This window comes from Stenella coeruleoalba (genome assembly GCF_951394435.1).
Source record: "Stenella coeruleoalba genome assembly, chromosome: 11".
Classification (NCBI taxonomy): Eukaryota; Metazoa; Chordata; class Mammalia; order Artiodactyla; family Delphinidae; genus Stenella; species Stenella coeruleoalba.
Genome location: NC_137157.1, coordinates 6531321 through 6558364, shown reverse-complemented (window position 1 = coordinate 6558364; position 27044 = coordinate 6531321). Strand labels below are relative to the sequence as shown.

The window sequence follows — 27044 nt, the reverse complement described above, 5'->3', positions numbered from 1 at the left end:
TGGAGGTGGCATCGGGACCAAGCATGATGGTGAGCGTCCTGGGCACCGAAGGTCCTGCCCGCCCCCCCCACCCCCACTTTTTGGGATGACGGATGTGTCCCCAGCATGCCCCATCTTGCTGGGTGGTTTCTCCAGGTGCCCAACTGCCCCTGTTAAAGGCTAGGCATGGATCCAGCCAGGCCTCTCGTCACCCTGAGTGTAGGTCCACGGTTGGCCAATGACCAGTGGCCTCAGCCTGGGCCCAGGTCCTTCCTCACGACTGTTGATGAAAAATTAAGCAATAGTCGATCTAAGACACAAATGGAAAATTTTGTTCGAGCCAACCTGAGGATTATAACCCAGGAGACAGTCCTTCAGAAAGCTCTGAGGACTGCTCTGCCCGTGAGAGGTCAAGGAACAGCGACATAAGTATTTGAGACAAAGGGTTATACGTCAAATGACAACGTCAAATGACATGTTACTGACAGTTTACACACTCCAGAACTACGTGTGGAAGGCAAGTCATAGGTCATCGTGGCCTCTTACAAGCTTAAGGAAGGTTGTCTCCTAAGGGGTTTTGACCTTTGGTGAGATTAAGAAGGAATGTTTTCTCCTAAGAAGGTCTGATTAAGGCAGACACACAATGTACAGGGGAGGGAGGAGGCCCAAACGGACAAAGAAAAGGTTTATATTTAAATTTTTCTCATCTTGCTGTATTACTGGAACTTCATTTCATCGTTATAAACTACAGCCCCGTGGGTTCTGCTTTCCCATCAGCCAGAGCTCTGGCTGCCCGTCCTCTGAGCACCCACCGCGGGGCTGGCTCGGCTCCAGGGCCTTCTGGGCCTCTGTTCCCCAAACAAAAGGCAAAATCAGGAACACACCCGGGGAGGGAGCGTGATGACCAGGTCGCTTCGCCCTCCCCGAGCCTTGCGAGGTGGGACCGGAGGAAGAGAAGGGGGACCGCAGCCAGCAAGGGGCCGGCAGCCGGGGCTGAGTCGGGCTTTGGAGCTGGGCCCCAGGACCCCGGGGCTCTGAGAAAGCCAAGAGCCAGGCCTTCTTCTTAACCTTCATCCTTAGGCACTGGGCCCAGACACAGCAGGGCCAAGGCAAGGTCCCCCACGGCCAACATTTCACTAGAAAAATTGCTCCCGTGGAGGTGAGGCCTCCCAAAGGGCGAGGCCAGGGTGAGTGGAGAGCGAGGGCCATGCCAGCTGTGCACACCCGCTGGCCCCCGCCCTGCCGCCCGAGCTCAGAGCCCGGTTAGTCTTTGTGGGGGGCCTGAGGCTGGGCCCACAGCTCCACGGGGCTCTGGCTGTCTCACAAGTCGGCAGGATGAGGCTGCGCCTGGGTGGGATCTAACTTTCTCTCTCTGGCTACCCCGCTTTAAGACCTGTTATTTGTAGTAAAGCCGAACAGGATATAAAAATAGTCCCCTGAGGAGTTCCCTGGTGGTCTAGTGGTTAGGATTCCGGGCTTTCACTGCCATGACCCGGCTTCAATCCCTGGGGGAACTGGGGTCCCGCAGGCCACGAGGCATGGCCAAAAAAAAAAAAAAAGAAAGAAAAAGTCCCCTAATCGACTTAAAAATGGTTCCCCAGAAAAGCAGGACAGTTGCTGCCCAGAATGTGCCAACCATTTAGGAACCAAGAGAGGACTTTAAATTGTCCTTCGTATCACAGACACATGTGGGAGGGGGTGACAGGCGTTCCTCGTACTCAGGCGGCATTGAGAGCCATTGTCCCTGGGTCCCCCTGCGGGGCAAGGGGAGAGAGGAGGGGCAGAAACGCCAGGGGCCCCCAGTCCCTCTAGGCCAGAGGAGGAAGGGGCCGGAGGCCACACCAGACTCCCCACCACACACCCCATGGTCCACCCGCCTTGGGCTTCCTTGGGTGTCACCCAGCTGTTCATCCTCCAGGAGACTGTGGGCCATTCAGAGCGTCAGTTTCCTCATCCTCAAACTAGAAATAATATTCATCCTTCCCTCCCAGGTTCAGAGTGAAGTACCGGCTACCTGGGGGCCTGGGCAGGGAGGGCACCATGGAGGTGGACAGGGTAACCCTCTCGCCACGAGGGCTTGTGCTTCTGTGGTCCGTGGCCTCACTCACTCATCCTCCCAGGACACTTGTCAGGCTGTCTGTCCACACAGCTTTGGCCCTAACCATATTATCTGGGCATCTGGCTCCAGTTCTGGCAGATTCCCTTGCTGTTCCACTCTCCAAATGGATAAGACAAGCGGATTAAATACCAATTATGTCTCCAGGATCCATGGCTGGGTTTTCCTGGCCTGATGTGGTATTTTTCTGAGTAAGAGGAAGAAATCATCGAGGCAGACTCCTGCCATTTCCGAAGCGCCTTCGGTCTTCTGGGTGAGTTCCAGGGAGGCTCTCTTACCACCACTACCCCTACCCTCCAAACCCTGTCTGCATCTCCTCCAGGAAGCCCCAGGAATGTCTCAGCTACAGCCACCCTGAAATATGTCCCCTCCTCAGGTGGGTTTGCCTTTCTCTTTGGGCTCCGAGACCCTGTCCTCCAGCCGGAGCCAGCCAGGAGCAATGGACCAGAGTCACAGCTCCTCTCTGGTTGCAGGATGCTCTGAGAACTGTACAGTCACCTCAAATGCTCGTCGTTGTCATCACCATTCTCCTTCAAAACAGCCATGGAGCTGGATGTGTCTCGATTCAAATTCCAGCTCTACCGTGTGAGCACGACCTGTGTGCTGTGGGCAAGTCCCCTGGCTCCCGGGCCTCAGTCTCCTCCCCAGCAGAATGGGGATGATAGTGAATCATAGGCAAGGCCCGGGTAGGGCCAGCCACACCACAGGGCTCAGCAAATGGGGCCGATTTCAGGGGAGCGGCTGCCTGGCCCCTGCTTGTCCTTCCAGCACAGGTGTGGTCCTTCAGTTTTAAGGAAAATTTTAAGAAGATGCGCAATTGTGTGTGTGTTTTTTTAATAAATTTATTTATTTATTTTTATTTGTTTACGTTCGGCTGCACCGGGTCTCCGTTGCTGCGCGCGGGCTTTCTCTAGTTGTGGCGAGCAGAGGCTACTCTTCGTTGCAGTGCGTGGGCTTCTCATTGCCGTGTCTTCTCTTGTTGTGGAGCACGGGCTCTAGGTGCGTGGGTTTCAGTAGTTGCGGCACGCAGGCTCAGTAGTTGTGGCTCATGGGCTTAGTTGCTCCATGGCATGTGGCATCTTCCTGGACTAGGGCTTGAACCCGTGTCCCCTGCATTGGCAGGAGGATTCTTAACCACCACGCCACCAGGGAAGCCCTCACAATTGTTGAAATAAGAGAAATAACATGTAAGAGTTCAAAAACTAACAATAGTAACAATAACATACGGCTTTAATAAATGGTGTTGAGTCAATGGGATATCCATGTGGATATAAGTGAGTTTCAACACCATTCCCCATACAAGGGAGCAGGACCCTATGGGGCCTTCCTAGGACAGAACCACCCCTGCAAAGTCCTCTGCCTGCCTCTTGTCTGTAGAAAAACTTTAATCAAACAATACATTTAATCAGAAAAATGAAAAAATACAGAAGCAAAGAAAAATAGTCAAACAAGACAAAATAATAATAGTTTAGTCATTAAACAAAGTCAAGGACCTTTAGTTCCTCCTCAAGAGCTTTAGATAATATTCTGAGCCGCATCCTTTGCGCTCTTTTATAGGCACTGAAACCCCCACCAGGTGGAAGGAGTTAACTACGTGATGACCAGGCTGTAGCCATGACATGAGCTGCTCCATCTTACACAATTCAGGGAACTGGCCTCAAGGAAATGAGAACAGACCGACCTTGGAACTCAAGATTAACTGTATTTAAAATAATCAAGATGACCCTGATCAGACTACCATACGACCAATTTTAAGATGATTTTCAGAGCTAACTGTGCTGTTCTGCATGTAGCCTCCTTACACCCCTGCCTATGCACCCCTGAAATTCCCCTTTAAAAACTCTTGCCCCTCGGGACTTCCCTGGTGGCACAGTGGTTAAGACTCCGCACTCCCAATGCAGGGGGCCCAGGTTGGATCCCTGGTCAGGGAACTAGATGCCACATGAATGCCGCAACTAAGAGTTTGCATGCCACAACTAAGAAGCCCGCCTGCCGCAACTAAGACCCAGCACAACCAAATAAATAAAACTATTTAAAAAACAAAACGAAACAAAAAAAACTCTTGCCCCTTGATCAACAAAGGGTAGTTAGTTCTTTGGGACATGACTTCACCTTCTCCCCAGTATTCCAAGTTTCCTCAATAAAGCTTTCTTTCCTTTTACGCAACACTTGTCTCTAAGTATTGGATTCTTTCTTCTTTTTTTTGTGGGGGGGCTGTGCCCGTGTGGCATGTGGGATCTTAGTTCCCCAACCAGGGATCAAACACATGCCCCCTGCACTGGAAGCTCAGATTCTTAACCACTGGACCACCAGGGAAGTCCCATCAGTATTGGATTCTTGAGCAACGAGAAGCCAAACCTGAATTTGGTAACACCAATACCATACATAAAAATCAACTCCCAGTGTATTGAGAATCAAGCAATGAGAAAAGCGAACAAAACTTCTAGAAGAAAACAAGGGTATATCTTTATTGGGTTATGCAAAGCCTTCTTGAAGAGGACACAAAAAGCGCTAACCATAAATGAAATGATTGATAAATTAGGCTACACTAAACTTAAGAATTTCTGTTCATTAAGAGAGAGAAAAAGGTAACAGACAGAGTGGGAAAAGATATTTGCAACACAGAACTTCCCTGGTGGCACAGTGGTTAAGAATCCGCCTGCCAGTGCAGGGGACACAGGTTTGATCCCTGGTCCAGGAAGATCTCACATGCTGCAGAGCAACTAAGCCTGTGAGCCACAACTACTGAGCCCGTGTGCCAAACTACTGAAGCTCACACAACTAAAGCCAGTTCTCCGCAACAAGAGAAGCCACTGCAATGAGAAGCCCGCGCCCCGCAACAAAGACTAGCGCTACCCTGCTCGCTGCAACTAGAGAAAGCCCACATGCAGCAAAAAAGACCCGGCAAAGCCAAAAATAAATAAATAAATTAAGAAAAAAGATATTTGCAATATAAATTTATGAAAAAGGCCTGTATCTAGAATATATAGGAAACTCCTACAAATCAATATGATAAAGATCAAAACAGGAGCGAATGACTTCACAGAAGAGGATCTGGAAAAGGTCAGTAATACAAGCGTGGACGTGCAGATGTGTTAGTCATCAAGGAATGAGGTTAAAGGTGTGTTGCGATATCAGAGCACTGTTCACCTGCCAGCAGGTTTCGAGTGAAAAGACAGATGCCACTCACTGCCGGCGAGACTGTGGAGGGGGAGGAACTGGGACACCCACGCTGCTGGTGAGCGTGCCGATGGTTACAGCCTCTTTGGAAAACATTTTGGCAATATCTTCCGAAGACACACACCCTGTGACCTAGCAGTTCCACCCCTAGGTACATACGACAGAAAGTGCACAGATGTTCCCCCCCCCAATCTCATACCTGAACGTTCATAGCAGCTTCATTCATAATAACCCCCAACCAGAAACAACTCAGAAGTCTCAACAAGAGAACGGAAACACACCCGTGGTGTATTCACAAAATGGAAAAGTAGCGCTGAAAATGAGCAAATCACAACAACCGCGTGGACAAAGCCACCAATACAATGTTGAGTGAGAAAATGCAGACCCGCAAAAAGGAACAGAGCAAGCAGTGCTGACTGCGGTTTGAGAAGACCTCACGATGGGAGACAGTGACTGGGAAGGGGCCCAAGGAGACTTTCTGGTGCTGGTTTTATGGGGGCATCACTTGTGAAAATCCAGTCTGCTGTGTGTATCTTTGTAGTCATGGAATGCTTAATTCGAGAACTTACTTTTTTAAAAAAGAAACCGTAATAATTTAAAAACCAACTCCAGATCCTGTCCCCAGGAGAAAGCTGACGGGTTGACAGCTTTTCCTAAATGCATTTTTCCCCAGATTTACGATGCATATCAAGCCTTAGATCATGGTGGTTCCCGATTCTTCATTGCTACTAAACTGGAAAATTCGATAGGCCATCGGGGTTGACTGGAACCTGCGATGGTCAGTCTTATGTCAATGTGGCTGGGCTATAGCCCAGCTATTCGATCAAACACTAATCCAGGACTTCCCTGGTGGTGCAGTGGTTAAGAATCTGCCTGCCAATGCAGGGGACACGGGTTCGAGCCCTGGTCCGGGAAGATCCCACATGCCGCGAAGCAACTAAGCCCTCGCGCCACAACTACTGAAGCCCGCCCGCCTAGAGCCCGTGCTCCGCAACAAGAGAAGCCACTGCAATGAAAAGCCTCCACAGCTCAACGAAGAGTAGCCTCCGCTCGCCACAACCAGAGAAAGCCTGCGCGCATAACCAAGACCCAACATAGCCAAAAATAAATAAATAAAATAAATTTATTAAAAAAAAAAAAAGATGCTATAGAAACCTTGGTCCTAACCACGGGTGCTCCCATGTGTATGTGCGATACACGTGTTAACACACTTGTGTTTGCTTTTCTCTTGTTAATCTGCCTTTAGTCAGTCTAATTCTATAGCCAGAGAACCTAGGAGGGTAGAAGGAAAAAGAATTTTTCCGCCCCTATACTTACTACACTGAAGCCAGGTCGGGCCTCTCTCAGCCTCCCCTCCAAAGCCTGAGGAACTCGGGGAGGGGCAGGACAGAGGCCTGAACAGGGACAGAAGGGGCACAGGGAGCCTGCTGGGTGCTGGGTGATGGTCACTCGGGTGTGTGCTGAGAGCACACGGCGGGTGCTTCAGTGAAGGAAGGACTGAGACCACTTCAGTGAGGCCGCCCCGCAGAGGGGGACCCCAGGCTGGCACCCCCCCATACCCGCATTTACCCATGTGACCTGAGCACATCCTGGGCACACTCCATGCCTCCGTGCTTTCTCCGTGAAGAAAGGCAGGGATGCCTTATCTACCTTCGGGGGCCTCACCCAAGGGCCCAAGCCGCAGGCCTACTGTGTGCAGGGGGGCCCCACTAGGCGCCTCATGCACTTGCTGTGGTTCCTCCCATCGTTCCTCCCACCGCGAGGTGGTGGGCCCTGCTCTCCTCCCCATTTGGACGATGAAGCGGTGAAACTGTCATCGCCCCTCGTAGCCTGTTAACCTCCTGAACGAGCTCTTAACCACCACCCGTGAGGGTTATTCCCAGCAGAGGCTGCCGCTGGGGAAAGGCCCGGAGGAGAGACAGAGCCTGGCTGCCCCTGGGCCCGCGGGGGGCCGACAGGGGGGCGACCCGAGGGGTCTGTGGACCACTCTGAGGGAGCTGGCGGGGGGCGCGAGCTGGGGGGACAGCAGGGCCTCTGTGTGTAAGCGAGCAGCTGGAGGAGGGGCCCCCGGGGCTGCAGGGTCCCCCCGGCCGGGGCCAGCTGGGGCCAGCTCGGGTGGAGGCCATGGGGTTGGGCACACATGGGAAGGAGGCTCTGCACTAGCTCTCCGCACGCGGAAGGTGGGAGCGGCGGCAGGGCGGCCAGAGCAGCAGGGCAGGGGCCTGGCAGGTGGCTCTCACCAAGGCCCCGGTGGTCCTTGGAGGACCAGGTGCGGGTGCGTTGGGGAGGCGAGGGGTCGCAGGGGCCGGTGTGAGGGAGGAGGGTTGACTCAAATGCCCGGCAGGGTTCACCTAAACTCAGGCGGGGCCCTGGGTGCCTGAGCCCCACGTGCAGCCCGGGGCCGTCTGCGCCGCTGAAAGGGAGGCCAGGGCCCACACCCGTGGCGTGCGGGGCAGACGAGGGCGCAGTGACCCAGCCGACAGGATGGTCAGAGAGTGCAAGAGAGGAACTGGGCGCTCAGAAGACTGAGCTCATGTCTGGTGCAGGGCAGCAGGGTGGGGATGGGGGCAGGAAAAGGGTGACCCAGGCGTGAGGAGTCAGCACCAAATCCTCAGGGCAAAGCTGGGACACGCAGCAGGCAGGGGGCCCCCATGACCCGGCGCCTCAGCCCCGGAGAGGGACCAGCCCAGAGGGTGGCGGCCAGGGGAGGAGCCTGTGTGGTCAGAGATACCCCCGGTGTCTCTGTCCGTCTGTCCATCCATCTGTCCAGGCCGGGCCCATGGCTGGCGCTCCTGCCACTGCACTGTTGTTTTCAGCGAGACAAATGACCTGGGCGGGCAGAATGATAAGAACTACAAATAGAGGAAAATGGACCCAGAATGGAAGGGATGGGAGAGAGCACAGGTGGCTTTGTAAATGGATCACGTGACTCAGTGCAAACAAGGGTGTCTGAGCCACGTAGCCACAGAGAGCACAGCAGTTTTCGGGTCTGGGAGGAAGGTCAGTGACACCACATCCTGAGTGCAGGAGCACCGCTGGGGGAGGGCTGGGGTCTCAAGGTCTGACCCTGGGAGGTCACGGTCACCCTGAGTCCCAGTGGCAGACCCAGACCCTGACGCCGGGCTTCCCGAATCCTCTTATGCCACTGCCATTGCCCACCGTGTGTCCTGGGCGGTTGTCACCCGTCTGCCCACCTTAGCAACCTGCTTTTTATGGCAGTGGGCCCGCCGGGCTCTTGGGGGTGTGGGCAGGGAAAGTGTTATGAACAAACCAAAACGAGTGGTGGTGAAAGAGATGGCTGGAAAATGTGCCTAAAAGAAGGACTGCGGCACAGGGTTAGTGGTGCCGGGTTAAGTCTGTCCAGGGTTCGAGCCCCAGTGTCCTGCCTGAGGCCCGGCCCAGCTCCTGCTGCAGCATCTCCTGTCAAGCTAGCACAACACCCTCTGCAGGGCGGGGCTGGGAAGACGGAATCCCTTCCCTCAAAATGTGTTCCAGCCACGGTTCTAGGCACTGGCAGAACCCGTGAACCAGATGGACCAACAACCCTGTCCTCAGGGCGCTTGTGTTCTACCAGTGCTGGGAAGACACAAGCAATAAACAGGACGAGGGAGGGAACTACGGGAAAAGGCGAAAGGAGAGCAGGACTTGGGGCATCAGAAGTGTCTGGGGGAGGGCTGCAATCTCTAGAAGGGGGATCGGGGTCACTGAGAAGGAAGAAGACCTGAGGATGGGGCCTTAGGTGGGAGGAGGGGCACGCTGGCCAGCACCCAGGAGGCCGGCCCAGGTCCGAGAGGGGCCCGGCACAGTGGAGGTCTGGGGGAGGCGCTGACAGCTGGAAGGGGCCAGCGAGCAGACCCCGGGTTCCCGAGGTGGCGTGGCACGATTTGGGGGAGAGTCACATTGGAGCCAGGTGTTCAGGTTGAGCGTCCAGAGGCGAGAAGGACACAGGTGTCCTGAAGCCTCAAACTGCCTGTGAGCAAGTGGGAGGGGGGAGTCTGGCCGGAGTCCTGGCGTCCGTCTGAGGCCTTCGGGTAGGCTCTGCTCGGGCCCCCAGCACCACCCAGGCCCCCCAGGCTCCCCACCCCCTTGGGAGCCCCATGGTCTCACTGTTGTGCTCAAGCTCACTGGGAAAGCCCCCTCCAGGCAGCACCTACATTCCCAACAGCTCTTTAAGGTGATCAGAAAATGCTGCATTTTCACAGAGAGCTTGTTCTGGTAAAACATCCCGTTCCCCTTCCCCTTTCTCTCCCTTTGCTTTTCCCAATTGCACAGAAATTCCTGGCCCTCACTGGCTTTGCTCTCAAGAACAAAAGCATAATAAATGTCTTTTTCAAAGCACCACTGCTTAACCCTACAGCCCAGTCTCGGCCAGTTTCCTTCAGGTCCTTGGACTGTCATATCACCATTTACTTTCTTTTTTTAAAAATTATAATTTATTTTTGGCTGCATTGGGTCTTCGTTGCTGCGCGCGGGCTTTCTCTAGTTGTGGCGAGCGGGGGCTACTCTTCGTTGCGGTGCGCGGGCTTCTCATTGCAGTGGCTTCTCTTGTTGGGGAGCATGGGCTCCAGGCAGCCGGGCTTCAGTAGTTGCGGCACGCAGGCTCAGTAGTTGTGGCTCGCGGGCTCCAGAGTGCAGGCTCCATAGTTGTGGCGCACAGGCTTAGTTGCTCCGCGGTATGTGGGGTCTTCCCGGACCAGGGCTTGAACCCGTGTCCCCTGGATTGGCAGGCGGATTCTTAACCGCTGCGCCACCAGGGAAGCCCGCCATTTTCTTTTTTAATCAATAGATCCCAAATGTGATTTGTTAGAACAATTATTAACTAACATCTTTACTATTTGAAGAACTCATGCAAATTGATTACGAAACAAAACACCATGGGGCGGGTAGTGCTGTGAGGTGGGGCGAGCCCACCCAGATGGGGCTCCTGCCAGCCCCGGCCCTGCGGTCCAGAGGCCCTTCGTGTGAAGAAGTTCAATGATGGAGAAAAGCAAGGCCACATTCAGCGTCGGGGGTAGGACCTTTCACTGAGTCTCACTCGCTCCCTCTGTAAAATGGGAACATAACCTGCTCAGAGGTTTTCCTGCAGGTGGACTGAGCCCAGGCCCCAGCCTGGAGCAGGGCTAACTCAGTGTGGGAGCGTCTCATGGACACTGTTATGGACGGAACTGTGTCCCCCTAAAGTTCAACATGACTGCATTTGGAGATGGGGCCTTTAAGGAGATAATTAAGGTTAAAGGGGCCCAGATCCCACAGGACTGTGCCCTTATAATAAGGGGAAGAGACAACAGAGGGACCTCTGGCTCTCTCCAAGGAAAGGCCGGATGAGACACAGAAGAGAAGGCAGGTGTCTGCAAGCCCGGGAAAGAGTCCCTTCCAAAGCCACCCTGAGCCTGCACTTCTCGCCTCCAGGACTGTGAGAAAGTACATTCCACCGTTTAGGCTGCCTGGGCTGTGGCACCTTGTTAGAGCAGCGTTTTGGGCTTGAAAGATGCCACTCTGCGAGGGAGTGGCGAGGGAGCTGTGCCCCAGAGGTCAGCGGAGGTGACCTCACTTCCAACAAGGGCTCCCGCCCTGCTCCGGCGCTACGGACAACACCTCAGTTCAGGACAGCTGCACCTCAGGCCTCACACACACACTAAAAACAGATCCATCTGGAATTACGAGCTAATCAAGTGCGCACCAATGTTACACCACGAGCCCTGATTTATGATTCATCAAGAAAGCTTTCGTTAAAAAAAAAAGTAGGCAACACGATCTGCCACAACTGTTTATTATATTTAGAAGTCTACAAATTTGAGCTTTTAAGAAAAATTCACAAAATATTCAGTTGAAACCACATTTCTGGTTCATCAAATTTCAAATATATTTTAATGTGCTGAACAATATATTCTAATGCTGTCTAAAACACAGCCAAATTATTTTTCTTTTATTCATTTGTACACATTCTGTAATTTTTTGAAAACCAAGATTAAGATAAAAAATGTTAAGAAAACTACCCAATTACAATGATTATTTTCCCATGTACTGGAATATTTTCTGTGGGTGTGTCTTCTTACCTTATTCATTTTTACTTCTGTACACTATATCGATTTATAAATGCACTTAGGGAGTTCTCATCTTACATTTCTCATAAATTCAAACAGCAACGCCTTGTCAAAAGATTAATTTGCTTGGCAGTGCAGAAGCTTAGGCTGTTAAAAGCACTCACTGAAAATTATTTTTAAATTTATCGATCATCCAAAATAAACAATTTCAAAGGGACAGACGCCTTTAAACATGATTTTGAAATCACCTTAACATGTGGAAATATAAACGAAGCAATCTCAAATTAGACACCAGCCATTTTTGGTCTTTTGTTTTTATTCTTTGCTCCCTTTTTAATGAAATATATGTCGTGAATTTTGTTTCTCCAGGCCCTCCTCGTATCAGCTGATGCTGGTAACCCTTAGCCCATGAGCCTCACAGCACTGAGACCCCCCCCACCCCCGCCCCCGAGGAGAGGTGGAGGAGCCCTTGTTTCCAGACCCCCAGCTGTTGGAACCAAAGAGTCCAAGGAAATTAAGCAGGGGTGTGCACGGATATGCCAGAAGGAAGGTGTGTGCAGGAAGTCACGCAAAACAGAAATCGCAGGGAAGCTTCTACTACACCAAAAATAACAATTTCTCAAAAGAAATATTAAAAATCAGGAATGTATGTATACCCTGTGAAAAAGTAGCAAAACAATCCACAAAACTGGCTGGTCTTCACTGCAGTCTGTGATGTGGTCACTGGTTCATTTAAAGAGGAATTTCTCCAGGAAATACATATCGCAACGTCAGTATTAAGAACCATAGCGATCCTACAGAAAGAACCAACACGAAAGTTTACGACTATCAGCGTCACCAAAACGGGTGCCGCAGCGACGGGAACCCGCACCCGAGGAAGTGGGAACCGGGAGCTCCTGGCGCCTGCGCTGCGGCCCCTGGGCTGTGGGAAGGACGGTGAGGGGTGCAGGGCCCCATGGTGAGCCCTCCAGGGGGCAGGTGTGATGGGGGGACAGAGGAACCCTGAAATTCTGGTTCAGCGGAGGGATCTTGCAGGAGCACCTTAAACTCTCTGTGCCTCTGTTTTTCAATCCATAAACTGGGGATGATCACTTATAAAAAATAGGGATGTCACCTCCGCGGAAGGACTGTGTGGGCTCGGCTGCCCTAAGGGATGCGAAAGAGCTCTGCGAATTCTAACCAAAGGTTGTGTCACCCACAGCAGGAGCCCCAGGGCCGCGGAGCTCTCCACAGTGGGGGCACCTCCCCAACCCGGGAGCCCCCTTTAGCGGCAGCAGAGTCCACGTCGATTAGGTCCTACTCCCTACAGCCATGTTTCACGTTATCAATAGCGTCCTAAAATAACGGGAGGTAAGCAAGAAGGTTCACAAAGTCGCCTTCGTATAATCAGAGCCGGCCTTAAAGCATTATACGTGAGCACGTTCCACTCCTGCCTCATTTAAAAGACTGAAATACAATCTAAATATCCAACTCGGGGAATATTTAAATAAATTACATCTATTTTCCCTCAACAGAATGTGGTTTCTGAAGACTTTTTAACTACACGGAAGTGCTCATAACAAAACATCATGAAGGAAAAAGAGGGTGCAAAACCACAGACACAATATAATCCTTTACAAATTTTAAACAGGTATCTGCACAGAAACCTAGAATCAACATAGAATAAGCCAAATGTTAACGGAAGTCTGCCCTGGGAGGTGGGGTTATGGGTAATTTTTTATTTTCTTCTTAATATTTCTGTTTCAATAGAGGAAAAGAGTAGGTCATGATCATGACAATTCCTGTAACAATTCCTCTAGAGTCATAACTTAGAAAATTTAAACAAATATGAAATTATAATTTCTGGTTTTCATGGTGTCCTGGGTTACACTGTAGCAAACATATAAATCAATAATATAAAATCTGACTTTCCAGCAGTTGAAGAGTGGTCCGAATCTCATTTTCAAAACTATGAACCCACCATCAAACTCAGTTAACGTCATCCCCGTTTCACTAACCTGAATCGAAGTCATGACTCCGTTAGCAAAGACGGAGAGCTTTCCAGCAACGGATCTCACTCCCTGCTTAAACTGGGCCATGTCGGGGGCCGTGGGCAGCATGCTCGTGAGGTTGTAGTTTCCTGCACACAGAGCAGACACTGGCTCGTCACTACCGCAGGGATGGCACAGCCAGTGCCCAGGGACCCGATGGCTTTGGAGAACTCGGCTCCCCTCCCCTCCAGCTGCCCATAAGCAGCAGCTGTGGTTAAGGGAAAAGGAGCCTGCGGTGGGTTTCAGCGCCAGCCCTACCATGAAGCAGCTGCAAGACCCCACGGTGAGAGAAGATGCAGCACTAGGTCTTAAGACCACCACGGGTTCAAATACTGGCACTGCCACTTCCAAGCTGTGTGCCTTTGGAGAGGTTCCTTACCCTCTCTGGGCCCGTTTCCTCCAGGCACTTAACACAAGACCTGACAGAGAAGTACTCAGTCAATGGCAGATGGGCGGACATCTGTGGGTTTTTCGGACTCAGCATCTCTTCCCCCTTTTGGTACAAGCCCTCCTCCTCTGCGGGAGGTCTCTCCCCCAGCCCCCGAAACCACGCATGGGCACGTGACCCAGACCTAGCCAATCAGAGCCTTCCTGGATTCCCGCATTCTCAAGGGAGGGGAGCCGTTTGCTTGCTCTGGGGTTACTGGTGGGGGCGAGGCGACGCTGTAGCTGTCTGTGACTAGGGCTGTCCCCCTCCCACTCCCTCCTCAAGGAGGGAAGGCGGAAGCCTCTGGCAGTGCGGGAGGACGCTCACCCCAGGAGGAAAGGCAGAGGGGTGGGTGGGGCTGTCTGCGGACTCAGCAGGGCCGGCCGACCCCTCCCCCTCCCCGAGGCCGCTGTCGGCTGGGTTTCTGCTGCTGAAGTTTTGGTTGTCCCAGCACAGCAGCATACTGCACACCGGTGAAGCGCATCAGAGGTGTCACACATAAAGGGGTCCCTAGAGCTGACAGATGGGCTTCTGTGGCGCACTTTTGTCACACAGCTGTGAAAAGGTGCCGGAGGGGCTCAGAGACTTTGTGAGAGAACGCCAACCCTGCAGAGCCTCCAGGGAGCCAGCCCAGCTGCCCCTCGGCTCCGCAGGTCACTCTACACCCGCCTGCCCCTTAAGCAGCAGCAGAAGCCAGGTCCCTTTCCAAGAACCAAATAGGAGGCACGCATTTACCCTCCGGCACGGACGCCACCCCGGAGAGACAGTGTGTCTTCCCACAGCGACATCCCGTGCCCAGCACTCGGGGAGGGGCCACAGGTGCGGCTGCTTCTCCTCTCTGCCCCTCGTGACATTTTAGAGTCTTGTAGCCCTTTGCCAATGACAGAGCGACAGCCTAGCCCAGCCCAGTGACGGGACTTGGGTTCAAAGCCCAGCACGGTGGGTGCTACCAGCCGGTAAGATGAATCTGAGAGGAAATGAAGAGCTAGTGTGACATCCTGGGCGCAAAGGGCCAGTCACAGCTGCTCCATGGCGTGGCGAGGTCCAGAGCGGCGAGGGGGCTGTGCCCCAGAGGTCAGCGGACGTGACCTCAGCAGAAGCGCCTCCACTTACAGGCTTCCAACTCGAGAAACGCTGAGAAAGGAGGGAGCACAGCTGAGGCAGGAGGTTTAACGTGGAGGCAAAGCGCTGCGGTGGCTGCTCCACTCGGGCGCACAGACGCCCCTTCTTTTTGCTCAGGTTGACAAGACTCCGGTTTGTGTAACTGAACCTGGTTGGCGACAGCACCGCACAGCTGTGACGTGTGACAGATATGCTCAGCAAATCACCAAACAAAACCGCCCGACGGCCGACTGAAGTCAGTGCTTTGGAGGCCGACAGGCCCAAAGAGGCCAGGCTCCTGGACCCCGGGCCTGAGCCAGGAGGAAAGGAGAGAGTGGCCGAGGTGCCTCCAGGGAGCCTCGAGACCCAGGGACAACAGCAAACGCGCCAGGAGCCCCTACGACCCTGGGCAGTGCGCCCCGAGCCCGGACAGAGGTGTCCGTCCGCAGCGCCCTGGGCTTCCCGGGTGGCCCCGTTCAGACTCAAATGATCAGGACCAGGTTTTGGAAAGAAATGCACCAGAGGGGCAAGCTGGGTTTCCAGCTTCTTCTGTTCCGACACTGCTCTCAACAAAGAACAAAGCCACCTCTGCTCTGTCATCTGGTTCCCTCTGAGCCTGAGTGGCTCCCTCGGAGGCAGTGCCCAGCGATGGCCGTCCCCCGTCCCCCAACTGACCCTGCTCTGGAGTGACGGCAGGGACGGGCACTGTGCCAGCTGTGGATGCTTACGTGTGCTCCCCATCTACTCCCTCCCAGACCGTGGAAAGGAGCGGCCTCGGAGCAAAGCCAGGGTTAAAGCGCGCCCCCAGGAAGTACCAGGAGGCATTTCTAATTTGGAGAAATCTTCCCCTTAACCCTGAAGAAATTATAAAGGTGATCTACCTAGTGGCACTGATATTTCACGGATGGGGAAACATTTAAGATAAGGAACACAGAATACTCTCTTAAAACCAGCTTTTGCTCTTTGCTGAAATGCACTCTAAATAAAAAGTAAATATTTAATGATCAGTGTTCAGTGCGCTTGCACATAGAGCAGTTATTAAAGGCATCTGATGAGAGATGCAGAATGAGGGTAATCGTGGTCTGAACCATCTGGGTTTGGGATGGAGGAGGGAGGGGGAGGGAGGGCAGGTGCTGCAAGCAGGACCACTGGCCGCTGGGGAGGGGCTGAGGGTCCCTGGGCAGCCTCGCACCCCAGGATGGTCCTATCAGGGCTGCGAGTCCCCAGGACAGGAGCCTGTCTGGGACCCACAGAGGGCCAAAAAAAAATCAACGGACCTTTGTTCTCTGAAAGGGGACAGGAAGGTAAACGTCATCGCTGGCTGCAGCCTTCCTTCAACAATTGGAAATGCTGCTCATTTGATCTCTGAAAGGTTGTTTTTTTTTTTTTTTTTTTGCGGTACGCGGGCCTCTCACTGCTGTGGCCTCTCCCGTTGCTCCGGACGCACAGGCTCAGCGACCATGGCTCACGGCCCCAGCCGCTCCGCGGCATGTGGGATCTTCCCGGACCAGGGCGCGAACCCGTGTCCCCTGCATCGGCAGGCGGACTCTCAACCACTGCGCCACCAGGGAAGCCCTGAAAGGTTTTTTTAAACAAACAATAATGTTTCAGAGTGAAACTTCCAGTAACTTGAATTACAAAAACAAACACGGCCAGGGGTGAGATTCAACCTGTTAGGTTCTCTGGACTGCCCTGCCCCTGTGCCAGGGCGCCCATGAGGTAGCCCAGCACTGACCCACGGGGGGCAGAGGCGGGACCCTGGGAGGCCTCCACAGAAGCCGAGCACCCCTCTGCCAGGGGCGGCCGCACAAGGAAATGCCCTGACAAGAGGCCAGGACACCGAAAGTTCGCATATGAGAACACAAGTCCGTGAGCCACACCTGCCCCAACCCAGGCCCAGTGCAGGAAACGGCCCGTCAGAAAGCAGCTGCTCCTGCTGGAGGCCAGAGGGCGGCCTAGGACGCTCCCTGCCCAGGGGCCGCGCACCGGGCCTGTGTCCCGCAGGTCTCTGGTCCACCCACCTGGCTAGAACCCTCCCTCTCACTGCAGCACAGCAGCCGGGCAGCGCCCGCTTCACCCCGGGGGCCACGGTGGCTCTTGAAACGCCCCCAAACCCCAACACGGAAGGCCCCAGGCATTCGGGTCTCCCCCATGACCTTCTCTGTTGGGGCTGTTTCTCTCTGGGCTCAGAAAACAGTTGTTCTCTGTGGCTGCAAGGCCCAGCGGCCGCCCGCGTGGGGTCCCTCCATGCCCACGCCCAGCTCCTCCAGGACGGGAGACGAGGGGTGCAGGTGGTCCCGGGCCTTGAAGGCCTTGGAGATCCCCCCCCCCGCTTGGGTGCTCCTGCTGACGAGTGGGCTCCTGAAATGACCGCAGAGGACCCTGCTCCTTGAATGTCGGCCGTGACATAAGGGGGACATGTGGACCTCCCCTTACCCCCGAGGCCTGACTTGGGGCTGACTGGGACTGGAACACGGCTTTCCTATGGCTCAGGGTCAGAGGGACAAGCAGAGAGGCGCTTGGTTCTGGACGCCCGTGACGGGCCTGTGTGCTGAGGCTTACTCCCTGGGGGGGGCCCAGACATCTCCTCATCGGGGTCTGGACCCTCCTCTCCACCTGCCTGGCTCCAAAGCCCCATTCTGTCTCCCCTGGGAGGCGGAGGCTGGTGGACTCACCTGTTCCATCTGCTCTGACTACCCCTGGCGTCCGGGAGGGGCCTGGGAGGGCCTGCCATGTGCCAGACCCCGAGGTGACACTTTACATAAAGGACCTCATTTCAGCCTGAGTACAAACTGGTGAGGTAGGTATGGATATTACCCACCCATTTTACAGAGGAGGAGACCGAGGCTGAAGGTGACCTGAAATCCCCCAGGTCTCACAGTTAGGGAGTGGGTCCTGTCACACGGAAGCCCAGGGCTGTCCCCTCCAAGGCTGTGACACCACATGAGCCAGACACCAGGTTCACACCATGCTAGGCACCCCACCGCCCGTGACGATGGTTCAGGGAGATGACATGCCGGGTAACTTTGGGGACGTCGCTTAAATTCCATGACTTGGTCTCTTCACATGCAAAGCCTGGAATAATAACTTCTGCTCTGCCTGACTTACAGAGGCCATAGGAGCATCAAATAATGGCCGCTAACAATCCTGGTAAAGTACAAAGCCCTGTCCAGAGGAAATGTATTCATGCCGCAGACACGGTGGAGACCAGCCTCATTACCTGCCGTCTGCTTCCTCTGCTCATCAAACAGGTCAGCAGAACTGATGGAGGAACTTGCCGAAAGCCTCTCCAGCCGAGCCCTGGTTTCATACTAGACAAGACCAGGAGGAAAGAAACATTAGGCTCCAAACACCATGAGCAATTCTGCAGAAAGAATCACCGAGGAGCTATCACGGCTGGGCTGGGGGCCGGCATGACGCTCACGTCCTGCGGGTCACAAGCAGACAGGTGAACGCACAATGCCACGGCCAACAACGGTCAGTGGAGGGGAACCCAGAGGGAGAGTGACAGTGACAGCTCTGTCATGTGCTGCTCTCACCCAGCTGCCAGGAAAGGCCACTCCAAGAAGCTCTCTCCCAATAGCCTTAGGTGATTTCCTAACTGAACTTGAATGTTGTCAACTTTAAAACAAGGCAGATTTTAGTGGGTGGAGAATAGCCAAGTGGCAACTCTAAATACACTCAAAATGCTAGTGGAGGGCTTCCCTGGTGGCGCAGTGGTTGGGAGTCCGCCTGCCGATACAGGGGACATGGGTTCGTGTCCCGGTCCGGGAGGATCCCACGTGCCGCGGAGCGGCTGGGCCCATGAGCCATGGCCACTGGGCCTGCGTGTCCGGAGCCTGTGCTCCGCAACGGGAGAGGCCACAACACTGAGAGGCCCGCGTACCGTGCAAAAAAAAAAAAAAAAAAAAGCTAGTGGAATTTCTACTGCTACAAAATAAAATCGGTACTTTAGGAAATAATTATTCTCTGTATCGTGCAGGAAGCCTAGTAATAACACGTATCTCTAAGAGTTTTGCGTAAGCACATTAGTGCTTCACAATTAAAAGGAAACCTTTAAGCTCCTCATTTCCATTTGAGTCTTACTGCTTAGCCAGACTCCGCTAAGATAAGCTCATTAACATTTCTGAGAAAAGAGGCAATAATCTCTTTTCTGAAAATAAATATACCTACCCTCGAGAATCTATCTGTATACTTCATTTAACTATGGTTAAAAAATTGCTAAGTAAATTACAGGTGTATCAAAAATCTCCTGAAATTTACTCAAAAGGTATCGAATGGATGGCTATTCAAAGCACTGAGAAAGGAATGAGAGAAAGATGAGACACTGTCCCTGCCTTCCCATCACTCCTCTAGCTGGAGCGGCAAAGTGGGGCGATTAGTCAGAAAGACCTGGGCTCGAGTCCTGCTCCAGCACTCTGGGGACAGGGGTCCCTTGCAGCCTGACTCCATCTCACTCAGCATCCAGCACCTCCTCCCACACCTCCCCTGGCCCTGCTGGCTTCCTGCTCTGTGGGGACCACACAGAAACTCCCTGGGCACTTACGTCAGCTTTGGCTTGTCTTCCAAAGTACATATCTGAGGAAATGGCTTTGACGTTGCCAAACTTCTTCTGGGCCTCATCTGTATTTTCAACTGGCTCATAGTCTGGCTTGCGGCGAGCAGTAGGTCTACAGTTAGCAACAGCCAAAACAGGAATGACGTCAGTAAGATGATGAAATAGGAGTTTTCTCCCATTACCCCTTAGAGAACACTGGTTTTGACAATCACCCACAGATGAGAATGCCTTTGTGGGAGTCCAGGAGTCCGGCAGAGAGGGTCCAGCACACTGCTGGAGCAAAAAATCCGAGACTGGATGCATTAAAGAGGGTAAGAGGAATAGTTTCACTGGGCCCATGTCACTCCTCCTCCAAGGCAGCACAGCTCAGTGCCAAGAGGGATCCACGGGGCCTGCAATTTCTCCCACGGGGGAAGGTGAGAGGGTGGTGAGCGGGTGCCTGGTCTCCCCAGCTGTGTGGGACATTGCCAAGGGTGCCTCTTTCTTTCTCATCCCACCCAGGATACTGAGGTGACTGACACAGCTTAGGGGCTGCGGAGGCTGGAAGCAGAGCAGCCAGGGCTCAGAACTCATCAAAGCTGTGTGCATTCCACTAACCACTTCCCGAACTCCACGAGGAGGCCTGCTCACAAACCACTGGATACGCTTTGCCTGGGGAGCCCCCAACTGGCCCTCCAACGCTCTGCATGCCTCACCCATGCACCTTTGGCCCCACAGCTGGCTCCCTGCACATGCCCCTGCGGATGGTGAGGGCAAGCCTTTGCAGACAGAAAGTGAGCATGTGCAAAAGTCAGCCCAACTCTGGGATTCACAGAGGGCACAGCAACCCGAGCATTTCAGGGCACCACCCTGGGGAGAGCAAGCAGGAGGCTCTCAGCACCTGGCCCTGCTCTGTGGGACTGAGAAAAGACATACCATCCTGAGATGTCACCCCCAAGAGGAATAAGAAGTGTGGAGTGAGTGCATCCATAGCAAAGGTCTGAGTAAGCCTCCGCATCTCCAGCAGGGCTGACTACTGAAGGCATTTCTCACCCAAAGCCAGGCACTAAAGACTGGAGGAGGCGATGGCTCCTTCAAATGCAAAGACAGCAACACAAGACTCCAAGGAACATGAAAAACCAAGGAAACATGATACCACCAAGGGAAACAATAATTTTCCAGTAACTGATCCCAAAGAATTGCCTGACAAAGAATTCAGAATAATTGTTTTAAGGAAGCTCATCAACCTACAAGAACACAGACACCTCAATAAAATCAGGGAAATAATACACAGATAAAATGAGAAGTTCAACACAGAGACAGAAATCATAACCGCTTCCCATCGCTCACATTACCGTCTGAGCTCCGCCTCCTGTCAGATCAGCGGCGGCATTAGATTCGCATAGGAGCATGAACCCAGTAGGTTCGAACCAGAACTGCACGTGGGAGGGATCTAGGTTGTGCGTTCCTTATGAGAATCTAATTCCTGATGATCTGAGGTAGAGCTGAGGTGGTGATGCTTGCGCTGGGGAGCGGCTGCAAATACACATTATCATTAGCAGGGAGGTCTGACTGCACAGAAACCATAATAAGTCAATTGCTTGCAGACTCATCAAAACCCTGTCAGTGGGAACTTCCCTGGTGGCAACAGTGGTTGAGGGTCCGCCTGCCAGTGCAGGGGACACTGGTTTGAGCCCTGGTCTGGGAGGATCCCGTGTGCCGTGGAGCATCTGGGCCCGTGTGCCACAACTGCTGAGCCTGCACTCTGGAGCCCACGGGTCACAGCTACTGAGGCCCACGTACCTGGAGCCCATACTCTGCAACAAGAGAGGCCGCTGTGTTGAGAGGCCTGTGCACTGCAGTGAAGAGTGGCCCTGCTCGCCACAATTGGAAGAGGGCTGGCACGTGGCAGTGAAGACCAAATGCAGCCAAAAGTAAAAAATAAATAAGTAAATAGGTAAAATAAATAAATTTGAAAAACAAAACAAAACCTGTCAGTGAGTGGCAAGTGAAACCAAGCTCAGGGCTCCCACTGATTCTGCATTATGGTGAGTTGTATAATTATTTCATTATATATTATAATGTAATAATAATAGGAATAAAGTACACAATAAAGGTAATGCGCTTGAACCATCCTGAAACCACCCCCCACCCCCGAATCCCGGGCCGTGGAAAAATTGTCTTCCACGAAACTGGTCCCTGGAGCCAAAAAGGTTGCAGACCACTGAAGCAGAAGAAAGAATCTGTGAACTTGAAGACAACCCATTTGAAATTATCCAGTCAGAAGAGAAGAAAGAAAACAAGAAAAAGAGCAAAGAAGCCTATGTCAATTATGGGACACCATCAAGAACACAATTCATGCATTGTGGGAGTCCCAGGAGAAGAGAGGAAGAAAGGGGCGGAAAGCTTATTTAAAGAAATAATCTCTAAAAACTTCCCAAATCTGGAGAGAGATGTGGACATCCAGATACATGGAGCTCATAGGTCCCCAAACAGATTCAACCCAAAGAAATCTTCACCAAGAAATATATAATAAAACTGTCAAAAATCAAAGACAAAGAGAGAATTTTGATAGCAGCAAGAGAAAGAAACTCATTCTATAAAATGGAAGCCCTGTAAGGCTATAAGCAGATTTCTCTGCAGAAATCCTGACGGCCAGAATATAGTGGGATGATATATTCAAACTGCTGGAAAAACAAACACAAACACAACTGCCAGCCACCAGACTTGTCCTACAAGAAATGCTAGAAGGAGCTCTTCAAGCTAAAATGAAAGGATGCTAATCAGTAACATGAAAACATAGGAAAGTATAAAACTCACTGGTGAAGGTAAGCATATAGCCAAATTCAGAACACTCTAATACTGTAATAGTGGTGTATAAATCACTTAACTCTAGTGTAAAGGTTAAAAGACAAAAGCGGTAAAAACGACGATAGCTACAGTAATTTATTAGTGGATACACATATAAAAAGATGTAAATTATGACATAAAAAACATAAAATGTAGGGAAGGAGAGTAAAAGAGTAGAGATTTTGTATGCAATCTAAGTTAAATTGTTATTAGCTTAAAATAGACTGCTATAACTGTAAGATGTTTTATGTAAGCCTCATGGTAATCACAAAGCAAAAACCTATAGTAGAAACACAAAAGGAAAAGAGAAAGGAATCAAAACATACCACTATGGAAAATCATCCAATCACAAAGGAAGACAGCAAGAGAGGAAGCAGCAAATAGAAGAGCTACAGAAACAGCCAAGAGAGGAAGCAGCAAATAGAAGAGCTACAGAAACAGCCAAGAGAGGAAGCAGCAAATAGAAGAGCTACAGAAACAGCCAAGAGACAGTCAACGAGACATGGCAATAGTACACCCTGAACTATCAACAATTTTTTTTTTTTTTTTTTGCGGTACGCGGGCCTCTCACTGTTGTGGCCTCTCCCGTTGCGGAGCACAGGCTCCGGATGCGCAGGCTCAGCGGCCATGGCTCACGGGCCCAGCTGCTCCGCGGCATGTGGGATCTTCCCGGACCGGGGCACAAACCCGTGTCCCCTGCATCGGCAGGCGGACTCTCAACCGCTGCGCCACCAGGGAAGCCCGCAACAATTATTTTAAATGCAAACAAATTAAATTCTCCAATCAAAAGACACAGAGTGTCTGAATGGATTAAGAAAAAACAAAAACAAAAACAAGATACAACTATATACTGCCTGTAGGAGACTCACTTCAGCTTTAGGGACACACATAGGCTGCAAGTAAAGAGATGGAAAAAGCTATTCCATGCAGATGGAAACCAAAAGAGAGCAGGGAGAGCCATACTCATATCAGACAAAACCGACTTTAAGTCACAAACTGTAACAAGAGACAAAGGTCTTTATAGAATGATTAAAGGGTCAATTCATCAAGAGGATATAACAACGGCAAATATTTATGCACCCAACACAGGAACACCTAAATATAATAAGCAAATATTAACAGATCTGAAGGGAGAAATAGACAGTACTGCAATAATAATAGAGGACTTTAATATCCCACTTTCAACGATGGACAGATCATCCAGACAGAAAATCAATAAGGAAAACTGGACTTGAACCAAATGGAACAAAAGACATATTCAGGACGTTCCATCCTATAGCAGCGGAACACACATTCTCAAGCACACACAGAACATTCTCCAGGATGAATCACGGGCTAAGTCACACACAAATCTGAATGATATTTAGGTCTTAAGAAATTTAAGAAGGTTGAAATCACGTTAAGTATCTTTTCCAACCACAGGAGTATGAAAGTAGAAATCAATAACAGGAGGAAAAGTGAAAACTCCACAAATAGGTGGAAATTAAACAGCACACGCCTGAGCAACCAACAGGTCCGAGAAGAGACCAAAAGGGGAATTAAAGGATATCTGCAAACACAATCTTCAACAAAGGAGCCAAGAATATACAATGGAGAAAAGACAGTCTCTTCAGCAAGTGGTGTTGGGAAAGCTGGATGCTGTAAATCAATGGAGTAGAACATTCCCTCACACCATACACAAAAATAAACTCAAAATGGCTTAAAGGTTTAAATATAAGACATGACACCGAAAAACTCCTAGAAGAGAACATAGGCAAAACATTCTGACATAAATTGTACCAATGTTTTCTTAGGTCAGTCTCCCAAGGCAAAAGAAATAAAAGCGAAAGTAAACAAATGGGACCTAATCAAACTTATAAGCTTTTGTACAGTAAATGAAACTATAAACAAAATGAAAAGACCACCCACAGAATGGGAGAAAATATTTACAAGTGATGCGACCAACAAGGGCTTAATTTCCAAAATATGCAAAACAGCTCCTACGGCTCGATATCAAAAAAACCCACAAACGACCCAATCAAAAAATGAGCAGAAATAGACATTTCTCCAAAGAAGACATACAGATGGCCAACAGGCACATCCACAGATGCTCAGCATCACTAATTGCTAGAGAAACGCAAATCAAAACTACAATGAGGTATCACCTCACACTGGTCAGGATGGCCATCACCAAAAAGTCTACAAATAATAATTGCTGGAGGGTGTTGAGAAAAAGGAACCCTCCTTCACTGTTGATGGGAATGTAAGTTGGTGCAGCCACTATGGAGAACAGTATGGAGGTTCCTTAAAAAACTAAAAATAGAGCTACCACATGATCCAGCAATCCTACTCCTGGGCATATATACAGAAAAGACAAAAACTCTAATTCTAAAAGATACATGCACCCCAGTGTTCATAGCAGCACTATTTACAATAGCCAAGACGTGGAAGCAACCTAAATGTCCATTGACAGATGAATGGATAAAGAAGATGTGGTTCATATGTATGCAATGGAATACTACTCAGCCATAAAAAAGGATGAAATATGCCATCTGCAGCAACATGGATGGACCTGGAGATTATCATATTAAGTGAAGAAAGTCAGACAGAGAAAGCCAAATTTCATATGATATCACTTACACGTGGAATCTAAAAAAGATGATACAAATGAACTTATTTACAAAACAAACAGACTCACTAAAAAAGAAAACAAATTTAAGGTTACCAAAGGGGAAAGCTGGGGGAAGGGATAAATTAGGAGTTTGGGATTAACAGATACCACTACTACATATCAATGTAAAATAGAGGGCTTCCCTGGTGGCACAGTGGTTAAGAATCCGCCTGCCAATGCAGGGGATACGGGTTTGAGCCCTGGTCCAGGAAGATCCCACATGCTGCGAAGCAACTAAGCCCGTGCGTCACAACTACTGAGCCTGCGCTCTAGAGCCCGTGAGCCACAACTACTGAGCCCACGTGCCACAACTACTGAAGCCCGTGCACCTAGAGCTCGTGCTCTGCAACAAGAGAAGCCACCTCAGTGAGAAGCCCACGCACCGCAACGAAGAGTAGCCCCTGCTCACCGCAACTAGAGAAAGCCCACACACAGCAATGAAGACCAAATGCAGCCAGAAATAAATAAATAAAATAAATTAAAAAAAAAATCTCACCAATTTTCTAAAAAATAAAATAAAATAGATAAACAACATGGTCCTACTATAAAGCGCAGCGAACTACACTCAATACCTTATAATAACTTATAATGGAAAAGGATATGAAAAAGAATATATATATATATATATACTTACATATTCAGTTGCATCTATCTATCTATCTGAATCACTTTCCTGTACACCAGAAACTAACACAATATTGTAAATCAACTTTACTTCAATTTAAAAGAAAAAAGAAAAAAAGGATATCTTAAAACAAATAAAAATGGAAACACTTATGGGATATAGCAAAAGCAGTACTAAGAGGGAAGTTTAAGGCCAACAGGTATATGAAAAGGTGTTCAACATCAGTGATCATCAGAGAAATGGAAATCAAAACCACAGTGAGATATACCCCCTCACACCTGTTAGGATGGCTATTGTCAAGAAGACATGAGATAAGCGATGGTGAGGACTGGAGAAAAGGGAACCTTTGTATACCACTGGTGGGAATGGAAATTAGTATAGTCACATGGAAAGCAGTGTGGGAGTTCATAAAAAAATTAAAAATAGAACTACCATATGATCCCACTTCTGGGTATATATGTCTGAAGGAAACAAAGTCAGTATCATGAAGAGATCTCTGCAGCCCCGTGTGCATGGCCGCATTATTCACAATAGGCAAGATATGGAAGCAGCCTAAGTATCCGTCAATGGGTGAACGGATAGAGAAAATGTAGTATATGATATACAATGGGATAATATTCTGCTATAAAAAAGAAAGAAGGAAATCCTGCCATTTGTGACAACATGGATGAACCTGGAGGAAGCCAGAGAAAGACAAATACTGTATGTCCTCACTTGGATGCAGAATCTAAAAAAGAAGAAGTTGAACTCAAAGAAACAGAGAGCAGAATAGCGGTTCCCAGGGAGATGGGGGCAGATGTTGGTCAAAGGGTACAAACTTTCATTTATCAGATGAATAAGTTCTGGGGATCTGACGTACAGCATGGTGATCATAGTTAATAATCCTGTAGTGTCACTTGAACTGTGGGAAGAGAGTAGAGCTAAAATGTTCTCAGCACAAAGAACAAAAACAGGTCAAGCTGATTTGGGGTACGGCAAACGCACTTCTCATTTATAATGTGTGCACATGCCATTTCGCTTTTTAGAAAGCCAACGGCAGTAATTTGGTAAAAGGATTTTAGGCCACTTTGAAAAGGCTGGATATTCTAATTAGAAAAATGAATAAATATCCAAACCCCACAACATTTGAATGAATTTTGCTATTTAAAATAGGCCTGTTGGGCTTCCTTGGTGGCGCAGTGGTTGAGAGTCCGCCTGCCGATGCAGGGGACGCGGGTTCGTGCCCCGGTCCGGGAAGATCCCACATGCCGCGGAGCGGCTGCACCCGTGAGCCATGGCCGCTGAGCCTGCGCGTCCGGAGCCTGTGCTCCGCAACGGGAGGGGCCACAGCAGTGAGAGGCCCGTGTACCGAAAAAAAAAAAAAATAGGCCTGTTATTTCACTCTTCAGTTCCACGGATCAATTAGTAAATACTGAATACATTGTCATGCACGTAAGACACTGCTCCACATTACGCAGGATACAAAATGAGTAGGATGACGGTACATTCCAGTCACCGAGGACAAT

The 27044-nt window shown here is 50.6% G+C and overlaps 1 protein-coding gene across 3 annotated transcripts in view; it reads right to left on the bottom strand.

The window, feature by feature from the left end:
* Nucleotides 1–11028: 11028 nt before the first annotated feature.
* Nucleotides 11029–27044, bottom strand: part of ARFGAP3 (ARF GTPase activating protein 3) — a 55028-nt gene continuing 39012 nt past the window's right edge. For 2 of the 3 annotated variants that reach the window (XM_079938560.1, XM_079938561.1), the window contains exons 13-16: nucleotides 19424–19547; nucleotides 18098–18188; nucleotides 13317–13438; nucleotides 11029–12113 (exon numbers count right to left, since the gene is read on the bottom strand). In XM_079938560.1, the coding sequence (XP_079794686.1) occupies nucleotides 12096–12113; nucleotides 13317–13438; nucleotides 18098–18188; nucleotides 19424–19547 (355 nt within the window). In that variant the 3' untranslated portion in view covers nucleotides 11029–12095. Of the gene's footprint in view, nucleotides 12114–12709; nucleotides 13439–18097; nucleotides 18189–19423; nucleotides 19548–27044 lie in introns of those variants that run through there. The other variant, XM_079938559.1, reaches the window with a different exon arrangement.